We start from the raw sequence: 22,243 nt of genomic DNA, 5'->3' as shown, positions 1-22,243 counted from the left end.
ATAGGTCTTTTGCCATATGGAGCTTCCATGTCCGTAAATAATACCACGAAATATTGCAAAACTTTACACCTGACTTGGTAGCGCGTAGCTGATTATGGCAGTGTTTATATATATATATATATAAGTAGTATTTTGTTCACATTAAAATGTTGCAGATGGACTTAAGCGCAGATGTGGATATGGCCGCCATTGCAGGGTTCATTGCCTGTTTCCCACTATTTCAGTGTAAGGCACCCTTTCTTATAGAATATAAATCTGTTCTCTATATCGATATTTTCCTGTATGAATAATTCGTTTTAACACTACTGCAATGTTAATGTAACGCAGTTTAATTTATGAAATTAAAAATAATTGTAGTGTCACGCAATAACATTTATGCATTTATTTCAGAATAAACTTTTGCTTTGAACCATAGTGATTCCATAACATTTTTAACATGTATACAAAAACTAGAACAAAGTACATGTTATTTTGACCTTTTAAATGTTGTCACACATTTGTTTTATCATTCTTGTTATTTATGCTACATTGGCAACTATTTCTGGCACCAACCTCCAGATTGATCGTGAACAGACAATTGCCTTCCTACTAAACACCACTAAGGACATAGATAGTACGTCTTTATATATATATATATATGTATACATTTAAAAAATGTGGGTTTAGTATTTTCCAACAAAACCTTACGTTCCCCACTGTGCGTGCTATGATCTGGTTTAATTTGTAATAAAGAACTATGTTTAGAAACCATACATAAACCAGTTCGTGAAAATTCAAACGCAGCTGTTTATCTGGCTTTAACTTATGTGCAAGTTCAATTTTCATATACAGTCGCTGATTTTCATAAACTTACATGAAAGGTGTGCTTTTGCAGATGATCCGTTTCTTGCAATGACTGCCGGCCTTGCCGAAACGTGCATGGGATTTTTTTTGAGAGGTATAATCAGCAAAAGAGACATTCCAACCAGACAAGTAAGTTTGTTTACAAATTTCAAGTAAACGTTTTCAAATAAAATGGACATTTCCAAGTTAAGCGCTAAAAATAAGCAGTCTATTGGGGGAGCTTTTGTCCCAAATAGCTTTTTTCGTGGGGCGTTTCGAACTACCTCCCAGCCCTGTCTTACACCAGAAATCTATTTTGTTCGTTATGTATGATGTCACTCGACAGCTAGCGGGCCGAGCAAGGTCCTTAATTATTTCAGCTATGAGATCCGTAAGCTCATTGACCTGTTTCTGTCTGATCTTAAATTGCTATGAATGGCTCGTCTAAAAGGAATGTCCGTTGTTGCTTAATAAAGAAAAGCTCAACGGGATGTCTGGGTGTCCACCATTCTGGGTCTTGTAAGGTACACTCTAACCATGTTCCCTCCACAATCCTTTCCAGTTCAATTCGACAACACCAGAGAAACATGCCATGTAAGGTTCAACATAGAGTTGTCGGAGAGAATGGACACTGTTCTATTATGAAATGTTCTACTATGAAATAGACTATAGCAATCACTATTTATATTGTGAAACAGACTACGGCTCCCGCCAACGTTAACCCTGTACCCTGTTTTCTGATGGCGCACTTCTATATTAAACGTCTTAGCAGAAGCACGTTTTGTGTTGTTATTAACATTAGTTAATACTCATTAGAGTTGACGTTGATATAAGTCATATACACAATAGTGTCATAACTACAAAACATGGTGTCAGAAGTGGGATATGTACCCACGAAAAATCGGATAACTTAAAACTAGTGAACTTATTTATAATAAATAACCTGCTGACAATTACAAAATGGCTCTATCTGGAATAACACCACCAGTTATGGACCGGGACAGTTCACATCTACCATCCACGTGGGAGAAATTCGAACGACACATCAAATTAATATTTTCCTGACCATTAAAAGAAAAATCAGAAGAGGAACAGATATCGTTCTTGCTCATATGGGTCGGCGAAAAAGGCCAAGATATTTCACAAGCATGGGCAATGACAGAAGAAGAAAAAACTCAACTAAAAACATATTTTGACAAATTCCAAAAACACGTGAAACCCAAATTAAATCCGGTCTTTGCAAGATATCAATTCTACAAGGAAGACCAAAATGATGAAAACATTGAACAATTCATAACAAGGCTAAAACTTAAAATTACTGACTGTCGATTTCCAGCAATAGTGAATGATGTAATGATACGAGATCGAATTGTGTTCGGTGTGAACAATCAAAAACTTCGAGAGAAGCTTATTAATGAAGGCGAAAATCTGACGCTCGACAAAGCGATACAAATATCTCAAAACTTCGAATACTGCAGACAACAAATGTCGCTGATCAACCAAAAAGACGTACACCTCATTAGCTCACGTGACAAAGGGCACCTACGTGGCGGAAGAAGAGGTCGAGAACGTGATCGATACCCAGCACAGAGGGAAGTTCAGCAAAAAGCCGATCAAGACCAACCATCGTATAGGATAGCACAGCAAACGGCCCCTAATCGTGGAAATGGACGGGATCGACGGTGCGAGCGCTGCGGCAACCCGACGCACAAAGAACGGGCACAATGCCCCGCATGGGGAGAGACATGCAACAGGTGTCACAAGAAAAACCATTGGAGACGAGTGTTTAAATCAAAATACGTTTACGATGTCGATAATAGTGACAGTGACAGTGAAAACACACAGGACGATGATTCGTGTGATTCGTGGATACAACCCTACTCCATAGATACGGTAAGTCAACCACAATCGTCCGTCCACTCCTCTGCTCCCAATAAGGCATTCGTAAACGTAAGCATCGGTCCCAATTTGCAGAACATACAATTCAAAATTGATACCGGGCCAAGCGTAAACACAATCTCTCAAAAACATTTCGAATCGCTCAATATCAAAGCCCCATTAAAAGCCCCTGACACAAGACTCACTTCCTACTCAGGCGATAACATACATGTATTTGGCAAAATAAATCTCAAATGCAAATACCGAGCATCAGAGACGCAGGCTATATTTTACATTGTGAATAGCGCACAGCCCCTGATGGGTTTACAAACTTTGCTTGATTTAGGTCTGTTGAAATTAACATACGAGGTCAATGAACAAACGGACAGTCCTATCACTAAGGAATATGTCATGTCTGAATACGGCGAACTGTTTAGAGGTATCGGAACTCTCCCGGGCAAAAGTAAATTGCACATTCGCGAAGATGCGATTCCGGTGGTAACGCCACCAAGACGCATACCGGAAGCCTTAAAATCTCGCCTCAAGTCCGAACTTGAGAAAATGGTCAAAGACGATATTATAAGGCCTGTATCGGAACCGACAGACTGGGTCAATCCAATTGTGGTTGTTGAAAAACCCAATGGCAAATTGCGGATCTGCCTAGATCCAAAACAGCTCAATAACGCGATACAACGTCCGCATTTTGCAACGTCTACACTTGAAGACTTGATTTAACACACGCATACTGGAGTGTGGAACTAGACAAGGAATCGTCGTACCTTACCACATTTGCAACACCGTTTGGAAGGTACCGCTACTTGCGCCTTCCGTACGGAATTTCGGCTTCTAGCGACATATTTTGTCAAAAAGTTAACGAAATATTTGAGGGACTACCAGGTATTCACCCGCTCGTTGACGACATTCTAGTCTGGGGACGCACCCCCAAGGAACATGACCAAAACTTGACACAGGTATTGATACGAGCACGCGAACGTGGTATCAACTTCAATCCGCTAAAATACACAATCGGGGTAAAATCAGTCCCATTTTTTGGTCACGTGATCACTGACACCGGATTACAAGCCGACCCGAAGAAAATTGACGCAATCTCAAAATTGCAGACCCCAGACAGCCGCGAAAAGGTCGAAACCTTGCTAGGACTCGTTAATTACATGGCAAAATTTGCGCCAAACTTAGCCGAGGTCACCGCCCCCATAAGGAACCTCCTTAAGAAAGAGGAAGAGTTCTGTGGGACGCCCCACAGGAAATAGCCCTGTCAAAGATTAAAGACATCATCACCCAGTCGCCAGTTCTAGGGTATTATGACCCTAACAAGCCCCTGATACTGGAGACAGACGCGAGCAAATATGGGTTAGGCTGCTGTCTTATGCAAGACGAGAGACCAATTGCGTTTGCCAGCAAATCATTAACGGACACGGAAAAAGGTTACGCAGTCATTGAAAAATAACTTCTCGTGATTCTTTTTGGGTTGAAACGATTTCATCAATTCACGTACGGTAGAGAAGTAATCGTTCACTGCGATCACAAGCAAATTTCTTCAATAATGAAAAAACCACTGGCTGCTGCACCGCCGCGACTATCAGAATACTTCTTGCAATGTCCAAATACCAGGTCAATGTACAGCACGTACCCGGCAAAAAAATCCCTGTCAGTGACTGCTTGTCAAGACACGCGTTGCCAGACACATGTCCCGAAATAATTGAACGTCTTGATAGTCACGTGCACACGGTTTATCAACAAATTCCCGTCACAGATCGCAGACTTCAAATAATACGTACCGAAATAACGAAAGACCCACAAATGACAAAATTAAAACGGACTATAACCGATGGCTGGCCGGAATCTGCGAGCAAATGCGATCGAAACATAGCGGAATATTTCAATCACCGCGACGAATTAAGCTCAGAAGATGGTCTGATATTCAGAGGTCACACATTGGTCATCCCAAAGTCTCTGCGAAATGAACTAATAGAGGAAGTTCATTCGTCACACTTGGGAATTACGAAAACACTGGAACGTGCCAAAGATTCGTTGTTTTGGCCTGGCATGTCTAAGCAAATAACTCATTACGTCACTAATTGCCCGACTTGCCTTACTCACAGAGATGCAAATGCCCCAGAACCTCTGATAACGACCGCATTCCCAGACAGACCCTTTCAGCAAATCGCCACTGATCTGTTCCACTTTAACGGACAAGAATACCTGTTAACGGTCGACTACTATAGTAGGTTCTTTGAAATTGACCATTTACCGAACACACAATCACATACAGTGATAACGAAATTGCAAAAATACATGTCAAGAATGTCAATTTCCGATATCCTGATATCGGACAATGGCCCTTAATTTTCGTGCGCTGAATTTAAGAAATTCGCCGATTCTTGGGGATTCGAACACAGAACGTCATCACCAGGTCATCCACAAAGCAATGGTTTGGCCGAAAAGACAGTAGGGACAGCTAAAAAGCTGATGCAAAAAGCATTAAATACGAAAACAACGTATACTAAGCACTACTCAAATATCGCAATACCCCGTTACAGTGCGGTTACACACCTAGTCAATTAGCACTTGGTCGTCGAACCAAATCAATTGTACCAATCACAAACAAAGCGCTGCAACCTACAGCAATCAATGACAAACAGTTACGCACACGAATGCAAAAATCTAAGGCACAGCAAAAGTCAAACTTCGACAAAACATCGCGAGCGTTAACGCCATTATCAGTTAATGACAGCGTTCGTATTAAGTTTGGAAAAATCTGGAAAATTGGAAGGGTCATGAAAGTTCACAATGACCGCTCGGACATAGTTCAAACTGCCGATGGTGGCACGTATCGCAGAAACAGGTCAGTGTTGCACAAAACGCGCGAAAATACCAGCGATATTGAGCCATTCGACGCCTTAGTTTTACAGCCTGATGAACACCCTCATAATACCCCCCAAGTTGAAGTGTCAATCCCAGATCCCCGAAATAACCCGATCATAAACTCAGATACAGGATATAGAACACGGGCAGGACGATTAGTGATTGGAAACCGTAAATATGCAGGAAATGAATGGACGAAATAGAGAAAATTAAATTCTAACAAAAGAAAGGCATCTGAATCCATAGTTTGATTATAAACTAACATTTATGATTGGTCAATATTTTGTTGAAAACTCTTGATTTATTTTCAACGTTTTGATATTATCATACCATATGTATTATACAAACATGTAATGTATTATAACAACATAATCATATTTTGATTTTGCTTTTTAGAAAAAGAGGGAGATGTTCTATTATGAAATGTTCTACTATGAAATAGACTATAGCCACCACTATTTATATTGTGAAACAGACTACGGCTCCCGCCAACGTTAACCCTGTACCCTGTTTTCTGATGCCGCACTTCTGTATTAAACGTCTTAGCAGAAGCACGTGTTGTGTTGTTATTAACATTAGTTAATACTCATAAGAGTTGACGTTTATATAAGTCATATACACAATAGTGACATAACTACAAAACAGACCCGGAACAGGTTAATGTGCTATAACCATTTGACAGGAAATAAGACCCTCTGGGAGGGCATCTCTGTATGGGTTATCCACCCCTTTATCGGTGAAACAGTATAGGCGGTGGCGGTTCTGTTCTGTGAATGTCCACCACCCGTTTCATAAGAGGGTTGTTACCCTTAGAGATGGTTTGCTTTCTGAAGTGGGTTGACCATACCATCCGGAATCTAACTGAACAACCGCACTTCCGGCATTAGATTGGAATGCATGCTGTGGTGACCTGGAACTGTATGATGGTTTATGTTGGGTTTTAGCGATTAACCACAGTATCCAATGCAAATAGAGTGCCCTAAACATCTGCCCAAGGGAAACCATAGAAATGAGAATATATGACTTTACTTATAACCGTAGTATAAGATGAGCAACCTTGGTAGGCGGCGGATTGCGTGCCGACGCAGTTAACATATCTATGGATATTTTCGTTGGCATCAGGAATTGGAGAAGCTGCAATACGATGTGGACCCTTCGCTCAAGAAGCCGTATGTACGAGGCCCTTATATATTTTTCATTTATTCAGGGAAGAGAATGGCCTGACGTAAAGAATGATGGTGTTTCCTTCAAAGCCAGTCTTTGGGTGACATAACGGGACGTAATAATAGGGCTTTTGACCATACGCGGAAAAACAAGAAGGCCGTTTTATCAACAGATCTAACCTTGACCAGCTCTAGCTTGGTAATTTCACTATTACCGGTGCCAGCTTGAGAACAATATAGCCTATATGAAGTCTTGTAAGTCCTGATTATCATGGATCTCTTCAATAAGACCTGTTTCCGTCCTCACGTTTGATGGTAGCCGGGTCGATGCCACAACACATCCTAGTTGAAATACCCCACTGTGAGGACATAGGTAAGTGCCTGAGCAGACTTAAGCTGCAAGAGAACGCAGCTAGAGCCAGAATCAACAGTTCGCTTAATGATCACAGTTAGTTCCCCTTCAAAACATGATGCCAGCTGAAAGAGTGTAGCTTGCCATAATTGTCCCCAGACTTCTACTGACTGGAGGAGGCACCAGTGGGTCATGTTGTTGTGGGTCAGGTGGTGAAAGGTGTGCCAGAATGTGTCTCTCCCAGAATAAGTTGTTAATTCTCCCATAAACTGGCCAGGGCTTCCCGGGTTTTGTGAACGTGTGCCAATGTATACTTTACAGTACAAATAGTAGGTATGTGTGAATGTATTTCAACGCAGAGAATACAGTGTGTACACTGCTAACCATATACTAACAATTTGAAGTAAACCTAGGATATGATAAACGAAATACAGAGAAATGAGATGCATGCACCGACTTCACTGTAATAAACGATGTTATATCTAGGCTAAGTGCTCTAGATAATGACTCGCGTTGACTATAGGTTTACATGTGTTTGATTAAATACTAGTATGACAGAGGCTAGTAATGTAAACTTATGTATACTACGTTTAATTAAATTGCTTAATAAAATGACTTTAAAATTACATAATATTACACGCTACCATTAAATAACTCAACTTATTTTAATATATTTGAAAAATAATGCATATACATTTGTTTGGTAACCGATCAATATAATTAGTTATTGTAGTTCTGCCTATTTGTTGAATGCTATGCTCTGCTCTTCAAATGATGTTTGCATACAATTACGTAAAATTCCAACAAACACAATTTGTATGACATAAACTTTATTTTGGGTTTAGCTTCTTGGCAACATGTGCATGAAAATTAAGCAAGCAATGTGATTTGCTGATATCAAAAGTCAACATGCTTGCATAAATAAGAAAGGATTCTGCTTCAATTGAAATCCCTGACTGAAAATGCGAAGGTAATTTAAAGTTTCAAGAAAGGTTGATTCTTTGTTTTTTATTTATCGCCATTTTCAACAGTATTTGCATCATATTTATCAAGTCATTGAACCTTCTCCCACTGTTTCTGCGTAATTTAGTTGACAGGTCAGTGGCGTAGTAGATATAATGTCTGCATAGCAACTGGGTGGTCACGGGTTCGATCCCCATTGTTGAAGTGTTGTTTAGATTTCTACCCAAAGGCACCAAACACTGGTTCTATCCCGGAAACAGACTCAACATGACTATTGTCAAGCAATATATGTCCCTACCGGCTCCACCATTGTCAGAAATTCCACCATTGTCAGATTTGTTGTCGTAGCAACCAGAAGTTTTGACATAGGAACAAAATGAAATAACGTACATAATGTCCATATTGCCATCTATCCATGTTTGAAGTTTCATGAAACAATATATAGAACTTTTAAAGTTATCGCAGGATCCAGAAATCAACCATTTTCAGCAGTATTTCTAGTCTATTTGTTGCCATAGCAACCAGAATTTTTGACCTACGAACAAAATGAAATGATGTGCATAATGTCCATATTGCCATCTATCCATGTTTCAAGTTTCATGAATAAATATTAAGAACTTTTAAAGTTATCGCAAGATCCAGAAAACCACCATTTTCAGCAGTATTTCTAGTCTATTTGTTGCCATAGCAACCATAATTGTTGACGTAGGAACAAAATGAAATGGCGTGCATAATGTCCATATTGCCATCTATCCATGTTTCAAGTTTAATGAAAAAATATTAAGAACTTTTTAAGTTATCGCAGGATCCAGAAAAGTGTGACGGACAGACAGACAGAGCGCAAACCATAAGCCCCTCCGGTGAAACCGGTAGGGAACTAATAAAGTTTCAAAAAGTCTCACACTTTTGATGCAATGGAGCTAAAATAAATAGATTGAAACTACTTATCTTTAGTGCATATACTTATACCAGAATCTGGCAACAGTCCTTGCATAAGTGGTGTGGGGAAAATAGCTGTAGAAATAATATCATGACTAATCAAGAACAAGTAATGCCACTGTACTTTGATAGCATTAAAGCTATTGGACGTTAAAAAACATGGGTTTGTATGACTTACAGAGTAAACATTAGTTAAACAAAAGTTTTGTCACAGACAATGGAGCAGCCTAGTACCAGGTTAATGTTGTTGGAGTTAGCACAGGATCTCCATAAGTTTCATCATGCTAGCTTAAGTATTTTTTAAAAATGGCAGGGTCAAGATTTTCATTTCAATTATTTTTGTAACCATAGCAACCACATTTTTAGTCTGAAGAAAAAACTGAAATAACAGTTCTTTTGGGATTGTCAAAGACTAAACCTGATAGTTTGCTCTTATGTATGTTATCTTAGTAACCACAACTTTTTGCAATAAAAATGCTGAAATCATACTCTTTGACAAACACACACATACATCCACATCAGATTATCATCACACGTTCCAAGGCACATTTAAAGGGCCTTTTCACAGATTTTGGAATGTTTTGAAGTTTGTCATTAAATGCTTTATATTGATAAATGTAAACATTGGATCTTAAAAGCTCCAGTAAAACATCAAGAATAAAATTTAAAAAAGGAAAAAAGTAGCCCCGCAGCAGGGCTCGAACCAGCGACCCCCGGAGTCTTGAAGTAAAAACCAATTAGACCGCTCGGCCATCCTGCCAAGTATGTATGAGAGACGTATTTTATAGTTTATAAAATCAATCTTTGTAGTTTCACAAAATTAAACGACAACAACAGAACTCTCCAAATTATTTAATCGTTTCGCGCTGCAATGCTTTATAATTTTCAGGTTTTTAAATCGTCAAAAGATGCATGTAGTGGCTATATTAGACCATGGTAAATGTTCAGTATTACTGTTTCCTCACAAATGTCTTAACTAAAACGAAAACTTGCGAATCTAAAACAACTTTTTTCAATTTTGTCAATTTACCAAAACGTGAAAAGATCCCTTTAAGGTCTCATTGGTCAGCGTGCACTGAACTATTTTAAAACAAAATTGTTTGGCGAATACCCGGGTAGCCGGGGTAAATTTGGCTTACTTTGGCTCAAAATTAAATATTTTCCCCTGAAAGGTCACAGGGGCAGGTCGGGCTGCAAATACCTCTTGAAGAGGCAAGTAGGACCTGTAAATAAACTCTGATATACACACAACCTGAGAATTTCTCGTGAAGCATCTGTGTAAGCACACATGACTCTGTAATTTGGCTCGAATAGTTCGTCATGCTATCTCTTATCAGTGGATTATTTATTACCCCATGTGAAGTTTATGGTGATTACGAGTTGAAAAAGGTACATAATGCTCCTTTAAAGTGTGTGTGTAATTCAGAAGTTTATTTACAGATCATCGCTGAGTCTTCACGACTACATTATGTGCAGACTTGCCCCTGTGATCTTCATGGGAAAATATTTAATTTTGAGCCAAAGTAGGTCAAATTTACCTCGGCTGCCCGAGTATTCGCCAACGAAATAACTTTGATCCAAATAGACGAGTGCACGCTGGAAAATTAAATTGACAATTAAAAAAGACCTTCTTCTCGCTCCTTGCACGCTGCGCCGCTTTTATGGCCCCTCTAAAAGCCACAAGCCGTCGACCCGAACCCCAGAACGGTTTCCCCAATACGTTTAGTGTACTGAGTACCGCCGCCCTGGGACACTCCCATTATCTCATAGAGCCATGTCCTCGAAATCCTGGCCCAAGGTCCGCCACGTCCGTCCTCTAAATTGCCACCTCTGCTGCTCCAGTCCCTCTTCCGGCGATGTAGTGAAACCACTATCCACCTACGGACAATTACAATTCGCCTTGGCGATCATTCCTAAGTTCTTGGAGTCAGCGATGTCAGCGGGAGAGGACGTCCAAGTCGAGGGATGACGGTACTCGCTTGATTAACAGAGCCGCCCGCAGAAGTTCCCATATCCGACCCTCCTCAGACGATGTAGTAAAACCACTATCCACCTACGGACAATTACCATTTCGCTTGTAAATATTGCGCAAATGTCGCATGTCGCAAATGTAGCATATAGTATAATATTTAAATCACGTACCGCCGCTGCAAGATGCCGCCATTTTTTACTTGTAGCTGAAAAAGTTACTATAACATCGTGCTTGCAGTTGAAAAAATTTCTCCCACACCGGTGGACATGCGATATTTGCTTGATATAGTGTCGAGTGTTATATCGTGCGTCGCGTGTCGTATCGTGCGTCGAGCAAATGTCGCGTGTCGACGTAGGGACTTTTAGGTCGACAGGCGACATTTGCGCAACATTTGCTTGATATAGTGTCGAGTGTCTTATCGCGTGTCGCGCGTCGTATCGTGCGTCGCTAAAATGTCGAGTGTCGCGCTCGAAGGTCGACACACGACAATTGAAGTCGACATGCGACAATTGAAGTCGACATGCAAAGCAACACGCGACATTCATCGCGACGCACGATATGACAGTCGACAATTCAGTCGACAGTCAAGATTTTCTGCAATTTTTTTTTTCTAAAACCCAGCGCGATATGCGACACTAAAATCTTGATTGTCGCATGTCGACTTCAATTTTCGAGTGTCATATCGTGCGTCTCTTGAATGTCGTTCGTCGACCTCGAAGGTCGACACGCGACAATCAACTTGGCCCTATCCGGATTCCGTAATATATGCAACGGACGTATATGGATGTCAGCCCGCCATTTACATGAAGTTATACAACAATCAATGGGCCGCATGCATACTCAAGACATGACTAATTAGCGAGATAATCAATTAGTAATTAACTTGGTGCGTTCTTCTCGTCTAGTTTGACGTTATGTAGAAGATACCATCTGTACTAGCCATCTCGCATCGCTCTAAGAAATGTATTCATGCATTAATTAATTGGCTGAGTTACATCTATAATTAGAAGATACATGTACAATAGGTCTGGCTATCTGGCCTTTTGGTGTCTGATTGCATATCTATTAAAGTATTCACGACATTGAACTTGATGCAAAACAAATACATTATTACTTTCCTTATTAATATATCTAAGGCATTATCTCACAACACAATATTATCGAAAATGATGTTGGTTTCTTTTGCGTTTAAGCGAATATGGGTAAATTATTTCCGATTGTCACGAATTTTCACAATGAACTGCGTTTGACTTATCATTATGAAACAATAATGAAATGGACTTGATATGCATATAAACATAAATCATTTTTCTTTTAATAGTTTTATTTGCTTTACACAATGAAATAATTGTTTTATTGAAGACTAAGTAAAATAATATTGTATTTTTCCGTTTATCTCCCGTTGAACAGATAAAAAATGTAATTCATTTGAAAGAGTTCTTTTGGAAGTCCTGCTGTGTCTTCGTGAATGCGTCTACCTGCCCCTATGACCTTTAAGGAGAGCCGTGTTACGCTATTATAACGTAACACGCAATTGACTATTTCATAAGGCAAAATGTTATTTAAAGCATACTCTTCCGCGCCGCGACTTTTTTCTCAATGTGACCAGCATAATGCACTACTTTTAATAACATAAAGTATACCTCCGCAAACTATTTCTCGGCGCGAGTTGCCTTCATTCCTCGATGTTTGACTGATTAGATGAACGGTAGTGGTCTGGGAACTGATTTTCAAAACGCCACTATTAAACTTAGTTGTTCTTGCGAAGAACTAAAAATGTTATATTCACTTCTATATACTTGCGGCATCTAATCATTCCAATCTTTAACACAGAGATATAAGGGTCAATTGGGTTGAAACGAAGTGTTATTTATCATACCACCGCATTGATATCTGCCTAATATAACGTTGCCTGACATATTTTTTTATATCATGGTCAACAGGAATTTATTATATCAATGTACTTTGATGTAACAAGTACATCAAAGATATGTACAGTGACAGCGACCGTCACAAGGAACTGGGCGAGTGCGACAAGTTGCTCACACCAGATGATCCTGAACATGACTTTGATTGCGCAGAACCTAGGTTGCAAGAAGTCAAGGACATTGTAAGGAAGGCCAGAGCGTCTTCAGCACCAGGACCCAATGGAGTACCGTACAGGGTATACAAGAACTGCCCCAAGATCTTGCTACGGTTGTGGAAGCTTATAAAGGTTGTTTGGAGGAAAGGAGAGCTTTGCAGAGAATGGCTGAAGGCAGAGGGATGTTTTATTCCTAAAGAAGAGGATTCGTCAACCCTTGGTCAATTCAGGACTATCTCTTTGCTGAACGTGGAAGGGAAGATACTCCTCGCTGTCCTTTCAAAAAGAATGACCTCTTATTTGCTTCAGAACAAGTACATAGATACAGCTGTGCAGAAAGGAGGAGTACCCGGTGTATCTGGGTGCATCGAGCATACCAGTGTCATCACCCAAATCATCAAGGAAGCACGCGAGAACAAAGGAGACATCGCATTGATCTGGCTTGACCTAGCAAATGCATATGGTTCTGTTCCGCATCAGATGATACAAAAGACTCTACAATTGTATCATGTACCCGTTCGATTTCGGCAGATGTTGCGGCACTATTTCGACGGCTTCATCATGAGATTTTCAACAAGGGCAATAACCACTGACTGGCAGAGACTTGAAGTAGGCATCGTTACCGGGTGCACAATTTCAGTGGTGCTGTTCGCAGCAGCCATGAATCTGATAGTGAAGTCAGCGGAGAAGCCATCAAGAGGACCCAAAATGACTTCGGGGTGTATCCAACCACCAACGAGGGCATTTATGGACGATATGACTATTACAGCAAAGTCGTACGTCGAGGGAAGGTGGATGCTGCAAGACATTGGCGAACTTATCGAGTGGGCCAGAATGAAGTTCAAACCCCAGAAATCAAGGAGCATGGTTTTGAGGAAAGGAAAGATTCAAGAGAGTGCAAGATATAGAATCAAAGATCAGCTCATCCCTACTGTTAAGGAGCAACCAGTGAAGTGCCTCGGGAAGTGGTTTCGAGACTCACTCAATGATAAACAGAGTATCAAAGACACGGTAGTGCAAATGGAGAACTGGTTGAAAGATGTGGACAAGTGTGGTCTGCCAGGAAAATTCAAGGCCTGGATTTACCAACATGGCATCCTACCACGCCTATTGTGGCCGCTGCTGGTGTACAGTGTACCGTCATCAACAGTGGAAGCAATGGAAAGGACAATAAATTCATTCCTCAGGAGGTGGATGGGGGTGCCAAAGAGTTTCACCAGCCTCGGTTTGTACTGCACAGGCAGCAAGCTGCAGATACCTCTCAGATCACTGACGGAGGAATACAAGGTCACAAAGGCCCGGAAAGTCATTATGCTACGAGGCAGTAGAGATGAGAAGGTTAGAGAAGCAGGAGTGCAGGTCAACACCGGGAGAAAGTGGAGGGCCGACAAGGCAGTTGAAGAGGCTGAGGCTCGTCTTCGGCACAGCGACATTGTCGGTAATGTTGCACACGGGCGACTAGGCTTCGGATGCGTCACCCGTTCGCAGTGGAGCAAAGCCAGTGCAAAAGACCGACGCACCCAAGTGCAGGAAGAGATTCGCCGAATGGAGGAAGAATCCAGGCTCACCAGAGCTGTTACCCTACGGAAACAGGGAAAATGGCTGAACTGGGAGGGAGTACCCCAGAGAAAGCTTACATGGAATGCGATCTGGACCATGGAAAGCGACAGACTTAGTTTCTTGCTCAAGTCTGTCTACGACGTGCTGCCAAGTCCAACAAACCTAGTGACTTGGGGTCTTGCCGAAAAGCCAGATTGCAAGCTCTGTGGAAGACCAGCAAATCTGGAGCATGTCCTGAGCTCATGCAGGACAGCCCTGTCTGATGGTCGATACAGATGGCGTCACGACAGGGTTCTTGCTTCAATCGCCGATCATCTAGATCAAGCACGAAAAGCGCAGAAGATGACCAACAAAGGCCCCTCATTCATTTCCTTTGTCAGAGCCGGAGAAGAAGGGGCAAAAGCCAAACGCGCATGTGGGATTCTTGGAACGGCAACAGATTGGAGAATGGAAGCAGACTTGAAGAAACAGCTCAAGTTTCCACAGGAGATCACCGTGACAAACCAGAGACCCGACATAGTACTGTGGTCAGCTGCATCAAAACAGGTTGTGATGGTGGAGCTCACAGTACCATGGGAGGAGCGGATTGAAGAGAGCTTCGAACGGAAGCGCGAAAAGTACCAGGCCCTCACAGATACCTGCACAGAGAAAGGCTGGAAGGCATGGTGTTTTCCAGTGGAGGTGGGCTGCAGAGGTTTCCCAGCACAATCACTGTGGCGCACTTTCAGCAGACTGGGGGTTACAGGACAGGTCCGGAAACGGGCCATATCGGTTGCTGCACGTGAAACAGAGTCTGCTTCCTTGTGGCTATGGCGGAAGAGAGAGGAGAAGTGGATAGGTGGACACAGGGCTGTCGACTAGGGACTGGCCACCGAGACCTGGCAGATGAGGAAGTGTAGCGGAAGCTTACTATCTCCTGGCCGGAAATTGATCACTTCCGGTCGGCACACCATAGGAGGACGTAGTGGGACAGTGCCGAAACGCCCGATGAATATGGACCCACCTGATGAAGGAGATAGTAGCAGCATCACGGCTGTATCTGACAACTATATCTTCTGGATATCCAGTGACTGTTGGGAAAGACCAGCTGACAACTGTGAATAGCACAGTGACACCATGGAGAGACAGGTGGCAGCTAGGAAAGACTGGCATAGGGGTAAACTGTCCCAGCAAGTCAGTTTACGTTCTTCGTAAGAAGAAACCCGAGCAAGCTACAGAAAGACAACACAATAAATACCCCCAAGGTCGTACGAGAGTGGGGGAGGATGATCGACCTACAAGCCAACAGGTAACGAACACGCCCGATCAACCGACAACGAATCAGAACACGGACTGGGCAAGAACATGTAGTTGTGGGAAGGTGTGTAAGAATAAGGTGGGACTGAAGATTCATCGCACAAAGATGGGATGCGCACCAATCCTAAATCTGTTGCAACGCGCAAGGCAACTTGGTGAGACGGAGGAGGAGCTGGATCAGGATGAACACCACAGTGTCCAGAGCCTCCACGCATCAGAAGAGGGTGAGGTAACCATTGATAACGCAGAGAGGACTGAAGATCGAGCTGCGGTAGAATCTACAGAGCGGCGGAAGAAAGTGATGTGGCCCGCAAGTACAGAGAGAGCGAAGTGGAAGGCGTTTGAAGAAGAGCTGGAACTGGTGATGGAGAACGTTCTGAAAGGCAAAGTAGAGAGCAAGCTGCATGTCATGTCTGAGCTGATCTACACATTTGGAAAAGAGCGATTCGGAACAGCTAAAGAGAAAGTCGGACAACCCAAGGTTGGCGGGAATAGAAGACTGCAGAAGATTTCCAACCTAAGGGGAGAACTCAGACGCTTGAAAAGCAGATACAGACAAGCAGAGGATGAGGAGAAACAAGGTCTGGCAGAACTGAGAGATGATGTACGGAAGGAGATCCAGTGTTTACGGAGAGCAGAGAATCTGCGCCGGAAGAGACACGAGAGAAGGCGAAAGAGAGCTCAGTTTACTAGCAATCCATTTCAGTTTGTGAAGCGTTTGCTCGGAGAAAAGAAGACAGGCGAACTTCAATGCACAAAAGAGGAGGCAAACAAGTACATCAAAGATATGTACAGTGACAGCGACCGTCACAAGGAACTGGGCGAGTGCGACAAGTTGCTCACACCAGATGATCCTGAACATGACTTTGATTGCGCAGAACCTAGGTTGCAAGAAGTCAAGGACATTGTAAGGAAGGCCAGAGCGTCTTCAGCACCAGGACCCAATGGAGTACCGTACAGGGTATACAAGAACTGCCCCAAGATCTTGCTCAGGTTGTGGAAGCTTATAAAGGTTGTTTGGAGGAAAGGAGAGCTTTGCAGAGAATGGCTGAAGGCAGAGGGATGTTTTATTCCTAAAGAAGAGGATTCGTCAACCCTTGGTCAATTCAGGACTATCTCTTTGCTGAACGTGGAAGGGAAGATACTCCTCGCTGTCCTTTCAAAAAGAATGACCTCTTATTTGCTTCAGAACAAGTACATAGATACAGCTGTGCAGAAAGGAGGAGTACCCGGTGTATCTGGGTGCATCGAGCATACCAGTGTCATCACCCAAATCATCAAGGAAGCACGCGAGAACAAAGGAGACATCGCAGTGATCTGGCTTGACCTAGCAAATGCATATGGTTCTGTTCCGCATCAGATGATACAAAAGACTCTACAATTGTATCATGTACCCGTTCGATTTCGGCAGATGTTGCGGCACTATTTCGACGGCTTCATCATGAGATTTTCAACAAGGGCAATAACCACTGACTGGCAGAGACTTGAAGTAGGCATCGTTACCGGGTGCACAATTTCAGTGGTGCTGTTCGCAGCAGCCATGAATCTGATAGTGAAGTCAGCGGAGAAGCCATCAAGAGGACCCAAAATGACTTCGGGGTGTATCCAACCACCAACGAGGGCATTTATAGACGATATGACTATTACAGCAAAGTCGTACGTCGAGGGAAGGTGGATGCTGCAAGACATTGGCGAACTTATCGAGTGGGCCAGAATGAAGTTCAAACCCCAGAAATCAAGGAGCATGGTTTTGAGGAAAGGAAAGATTCAAGAGAGTGCAAGATATAGAATCAAAGATCAGCTCATCCCTACTGTTAAGGAGCAACCAGTGAAGTGCCTCGGGAAGTGGTTTCGAGACTCACTCAATGATAAACAGAGTATCAAAGACACGGTAGTGCAAATGGAGAACTGGTTGAAAGATGTGGACAAGTGTGGTCTGCCAGGAAAATTCAAGGCCTGGATTTACCATCATGGCATCCTACCACGCCTATTGTGGCCGCTGCTGGTGTACAGTGTACCGTCATCAACAGTGGAAGCAATGGAAAGGACAATAAATTCATTCCTCAGGAGGTGGATGGGGGTGCCAAAGAGTTTCACCAGCCTCGGTTTGTACTGCACAGGCAGCAAGCTGCAGATACCTCTCAGATCACTGACGGAGGAATACAAGGTCACAAAGGCCCGGAAAGTCATTATGCTACGAGACAGTAGAGATGAGAAGGTTAGAGAAGCAGGAGTGCAGGTCAACACCGGGAGAAAGTGGAGGGCCGACAAGGCAGTTGAAGAGGCTGAGGCTCGTCTTCGTCACAGCGACATTGTCGGTAATGTTGCACACGGGCGACTAGGCTTCGGATGCGTCACCCGTTCGCAGTGGAGCAAAGCCAGTGCAAAAGACCGACGCACCCAAGTGCAGGAAGAGATTCGCCGAATGGAGGAAGAATCCAGGCTCACATGGAATGCGATCTGGACCATGGAAAGCGACAGACTTAGTTTCTTGCTCAAGTCTGTCTACGACGTGCGGCCAAGTCCAACAAACCTAGTGACTTGGGGTTTTGCCGAAAAGCCAGATTGCAAGCTCTGTGGAAGACCAGCGAATCTGGAGCATGTCCTGAGCTCATGCAGGACAGCCCTGTCTGATGGTCGATACAGATGGCGTCACGACAGGGTTCTTGCTTCAATCGCCGATCATCTAGATCAAGCACGAAAAGCGCAGAAGATGACCAACAAAGGCCCCTCATTCATTTCCTTTGTCAGAGCCGGAGAAGAAGGGGCAAAGGCCAAACGCGCATGTGGGATTCTTGGAACGGCAACAGATTGGAGAATGGAAGCAGACTTGAAGAAACAGCTCAAGTTTCCACAGGAGATCACCGTGACAAACCAGAGACCCGACATAGTACTGTGGTCAGCTGCATCAAAACAGGTTGTGATGGTGGAGCTCACAGTACCATGGGAGGAGCGGATTGAAAAGAGCTTCGAACGGAAGCGCGAAAAGTACCAGGCCCTCACAGATACCTGCACAGAGAAAGGCTGGAAGGCATGGTGTTTTCCAGTGGAGGTGGGCTGCAGAGGTTTCCCAGCACAATCACTGTGGCGCACTTTCAGCAGACTGGGGGTTACAGGACAGGTCCGGAAACGGGCCATATCGGTTGCTGCACGTGAAACAGAGTCTGCTTCCTTGTGGCTATGGCGGAAGAGAGAGGAGAAGTGGATATGGGGACACAGGGCTGTCGACTAGGGACTGGCCACCGAGACCTGGCAGATGAGGAAGTGTAGCGGAAGCTTACTATCTCCTGGCCGGAAATTGATCACTTCCGGTCGGCACACCATAGGAGGACGTAGTGGGACAGTGCCGAAACGTCCGATGAATATGGACCCACCTGATGAAGGAGATAGTAGCAGCATCACGGCTGTATCTGACAACATCATGTGTGAAGGATGGTCATATTACTCGGAATCAATTATAAAGTAATCATTTTTAGTAAAATCGAATCACATTGGAAAAAAAACACAATTTGATACCAAGATGTACTATATTTAAAACACAAAATTCAACACAAAAAGGAAAAAACATTTTTTTACAAATATTAAGCGCGCGTGCTCATGACGTCATTATTAGCACGTCAAACGACAAAGGTCATATTCATTTCCGCTAAAACTGCAGCTTTTTAGCGATTTTTTTCATTAATTCTTTAAAATCGGGGACGTAGAGGTATGATAAACAGAAAAAAAGGTTACGGCCTGATCTTTTGTAATATATCAGGCTCGTCACGAATAAAATAACGGCTCGGCAAGCCTCGCCGTTGTATTATTAGAAGCCTTGCCTGATATATTACAAAAAGATCAGGCAGTAACCTGTTATTCTCTATATCCAGATCGCGTAATCTGCAAAGCGGCATAAGAAGTTTAAATTAACTTCCCAGGCGATGCAAACGTTGAAGATGGTTTCATAAACATATCATAAAACTGTCGACATGCTTTTCATTGTTATCGTTCTTTGTTGTATATCGAACAAGAATTAGTAACAAACGTGTAAGAGCACACCTTGCACCAGAAGGTTTTGCTGCGCTCAGCTACGTAGCCTGTAAAGGCATTTGTGTCAATCAATGAGTATATAAATCACTTAACAAAAGTTTCATTTAAAACAGAGATGGCTAATTCGCTAAACTTTTGTTATAAAGGGTATGCATACGTTCAGATTTTAATAATATATCAGTTAATAAGGGAAAATATGAGCATGAAATATTAAATAATATACCGGTATGTTATGTTTACAACTAAAATGGTTAATCCCGATTGATTGGCAAAACTAGAAAATGTGTCATATAAACGGAAAGTTCCACATTACCATATACATGTATTGTTATGCAGGTACTGTGCACTTGTATTGGTGTACATAAGTAAACGAATACCATAGATTTTAGTGCTAAACAGAGCGTCAGTGTAGCCAAATTAATTTTTTAACGCCCGGGGAACGTTTGCAACAAGCAGTGATTTATTAAATATAACAAATGGAAACTTCCAATCAGAATTCGTGTCTTCTGAAAGGAGCGTTTGGCTAATTAAATCACAGATGAAAACGTAGAAACGACAACAAAGAGATACACATCCCTTTTTCTTAGATAAATATTTTAAGCGCATGTGATTATGCTATATGTATGTGCATATTGGCATGCTGTTGTACAGGTAATTTGAGTAACACGTGTTTACAAGAATGTCTTTTTGGATTTTTCTGGATTTCTTTCCATTGTATCTGAATATTCTGTGGCTATTTCCTCAAATGTTCGGTTGTTTTGATCAGTAGCTAGGTCTGGTTTGTTCACATCATTGTTTTGATTTTCGGAGTCAGGGTCTGGCTGATTAGCTGAACCTGATGCCGTATTGGAAACCAGTCCTGGCTTATTAACATAATTTGTTTGTATTTCTGAGTAACTTGAGCCTTGTTTTGTGCTGTTTTCAGTAGATAATTGCTTTATTTTGCTAACTTTTCCTAATCCGCACACATTATTGACAGTTTCTGTGATACTAGTATCAGGTTTGAAATCTATTGTAACCGCCTTCTTTGCAAACATTCCGTGTAGAATAGATTCTGCCTTAAATGACTCATCATGACAATTACTGTACATAATAAATTGTGAGGTGATGCTCTTTGTGGCCATACCTTGCATAATATCGCGTGCGTGGAAACAGTATTCATCTTTAGTGTATTTAAACATTCATTTATTTCCTCTCGTAAATTGTGGAATTATGTTCTAGGTTTTATCAAGTGACTTTGTACTTTCCTTTAAGTCTTGTTTTAAGTCTTGTTACCTTTGTATAAACTTCTCACGTAAAGTATCATGTTTTATTGTCAGCTGCTCAACATACCCTTCGTGGTGAAGCGATGCCATCTTATCAGCTGTCCGTACCTGACTGGAACAGTATCTGTAATAATAAAAGTTTTAGACCATTCATAACCAATATTACATCAAGTTTGAAAATAAAACTGTCGTTTTATGGGAACACCCAGTGAGCGGGCAAGTAGTTTAAAGGGCGGCTGGAAAAAATATGTGTATTTCTTGATGGAAATGATAAGAATTATGGTACAGAGTGCATTGTGCAAAGTCCCTACTTCCAAGGACAATGATATATTTCAGGGATAAAAGATCAATGAAAGACTATAGATTCTCAACTATTTGTTCAGAGCGTAACTTCATCCAGCACGGATGGATTTTTAAATGAAACTTGACGGAAGTGATAAACATCATGGAGTGGTATGTTGCACTTTAAACCAAAGCCACTTTGTCAAAGGTCAAAGGTTATTAATATAGATTACATAAACGGGTCTATTTGTTAAATTGACCGTTATGTGTTTAAAATGATATTTGGATGCATTTCTTGCATTGCTCTGGGTTGGATTCGAACCAGCGATCCCTTGCCTACAGCCTAGGCTGGACTACGCATAATTGCTTCTTCTCAAACACTTATAGGGTTTCTTGGAATCTTTCCAAATGAAGAAAATTGACAGTGCGATATAAAAGTACTTACTGATGACTGCAGTTGCTGCAAACAGTGAGTTGATCATGGTCCTCACAGAACAATTCCAGTTTCTGACCATTGTGATTCAGACATTCGTCTGATAAATATTCTTTTCCATTTGCGACCGACCTATTTGCGGAGTCTTTTCTTTCAAACGCAGTGTGTTTTTGTACATATTATTATGAGTTTCATACAGATATTACAGACAATTTTTGAACAGTTTTCACAGTAAAATTTAGCCTCATTCTAATGACAAATATCACAAGGAAAGTCGTGGATTATGTCTGATCCCTTGTTAACTGATCCCTCAAAATCGG

At 42.0% G+C, this 22,243-nt stretch overlaps 2 protein-coding genes across 2 annotated transcripts; both read left to right on the top strand.

Moving 5' to 3' along the window:
• Positions 1 to 12,965: 12,965 nt before the first annotated feature.
• On the top strand, positions 12,966 to 15,479 carry LOC127831186 (uncharacterized). Its single transcript, XM_052356180.1, has one exon. The coding sequence runs from the start codon at positions 12,966 to 12,968 to the stop codon at positions 15,477 to 15,479; it is 2,514 nt and encodes an 837-aa protein (XP_052212140.1).
• A 145-nt stretch (positions 15,480 to 15,624) lies between these two features.
• Positions 15,625 to 19,146, top strand: LOC127831185 (uncharacterized). Its single transcript, XM_052356179.1, has one exon. The coding sequence runs from the start codon at positions 15,625 to 15,627 to the stop codon at positions 19,144 to 19,146; it is 3,522 nt and encodes a 1,173-aa protein (XP_052212139.1).
• The last annotated feature ends 3,097 nt before the right edge of the window (positions 19,147 to 22,243 follow it).

Source organism: Dreissena polymorpha, chromosome 5 (assembly GCF_020536995.1).
Source record: "Dreissena polymorpha isolate Duluth1 chromosome 5, UMN_Dpol_1.0, whole genome shotgun sequence".
NCBI lineage: Eukaryota > Metazoa > Mollusca > Bivalvia > Myida > Dreissenidae > Dreissena > Dreissena polymorpha.
The sequence above is the reverse complement of the archived record's forward strand: the minus strand, read 5'-3'. Positions and strand labels throughout refer to the sequence as shown.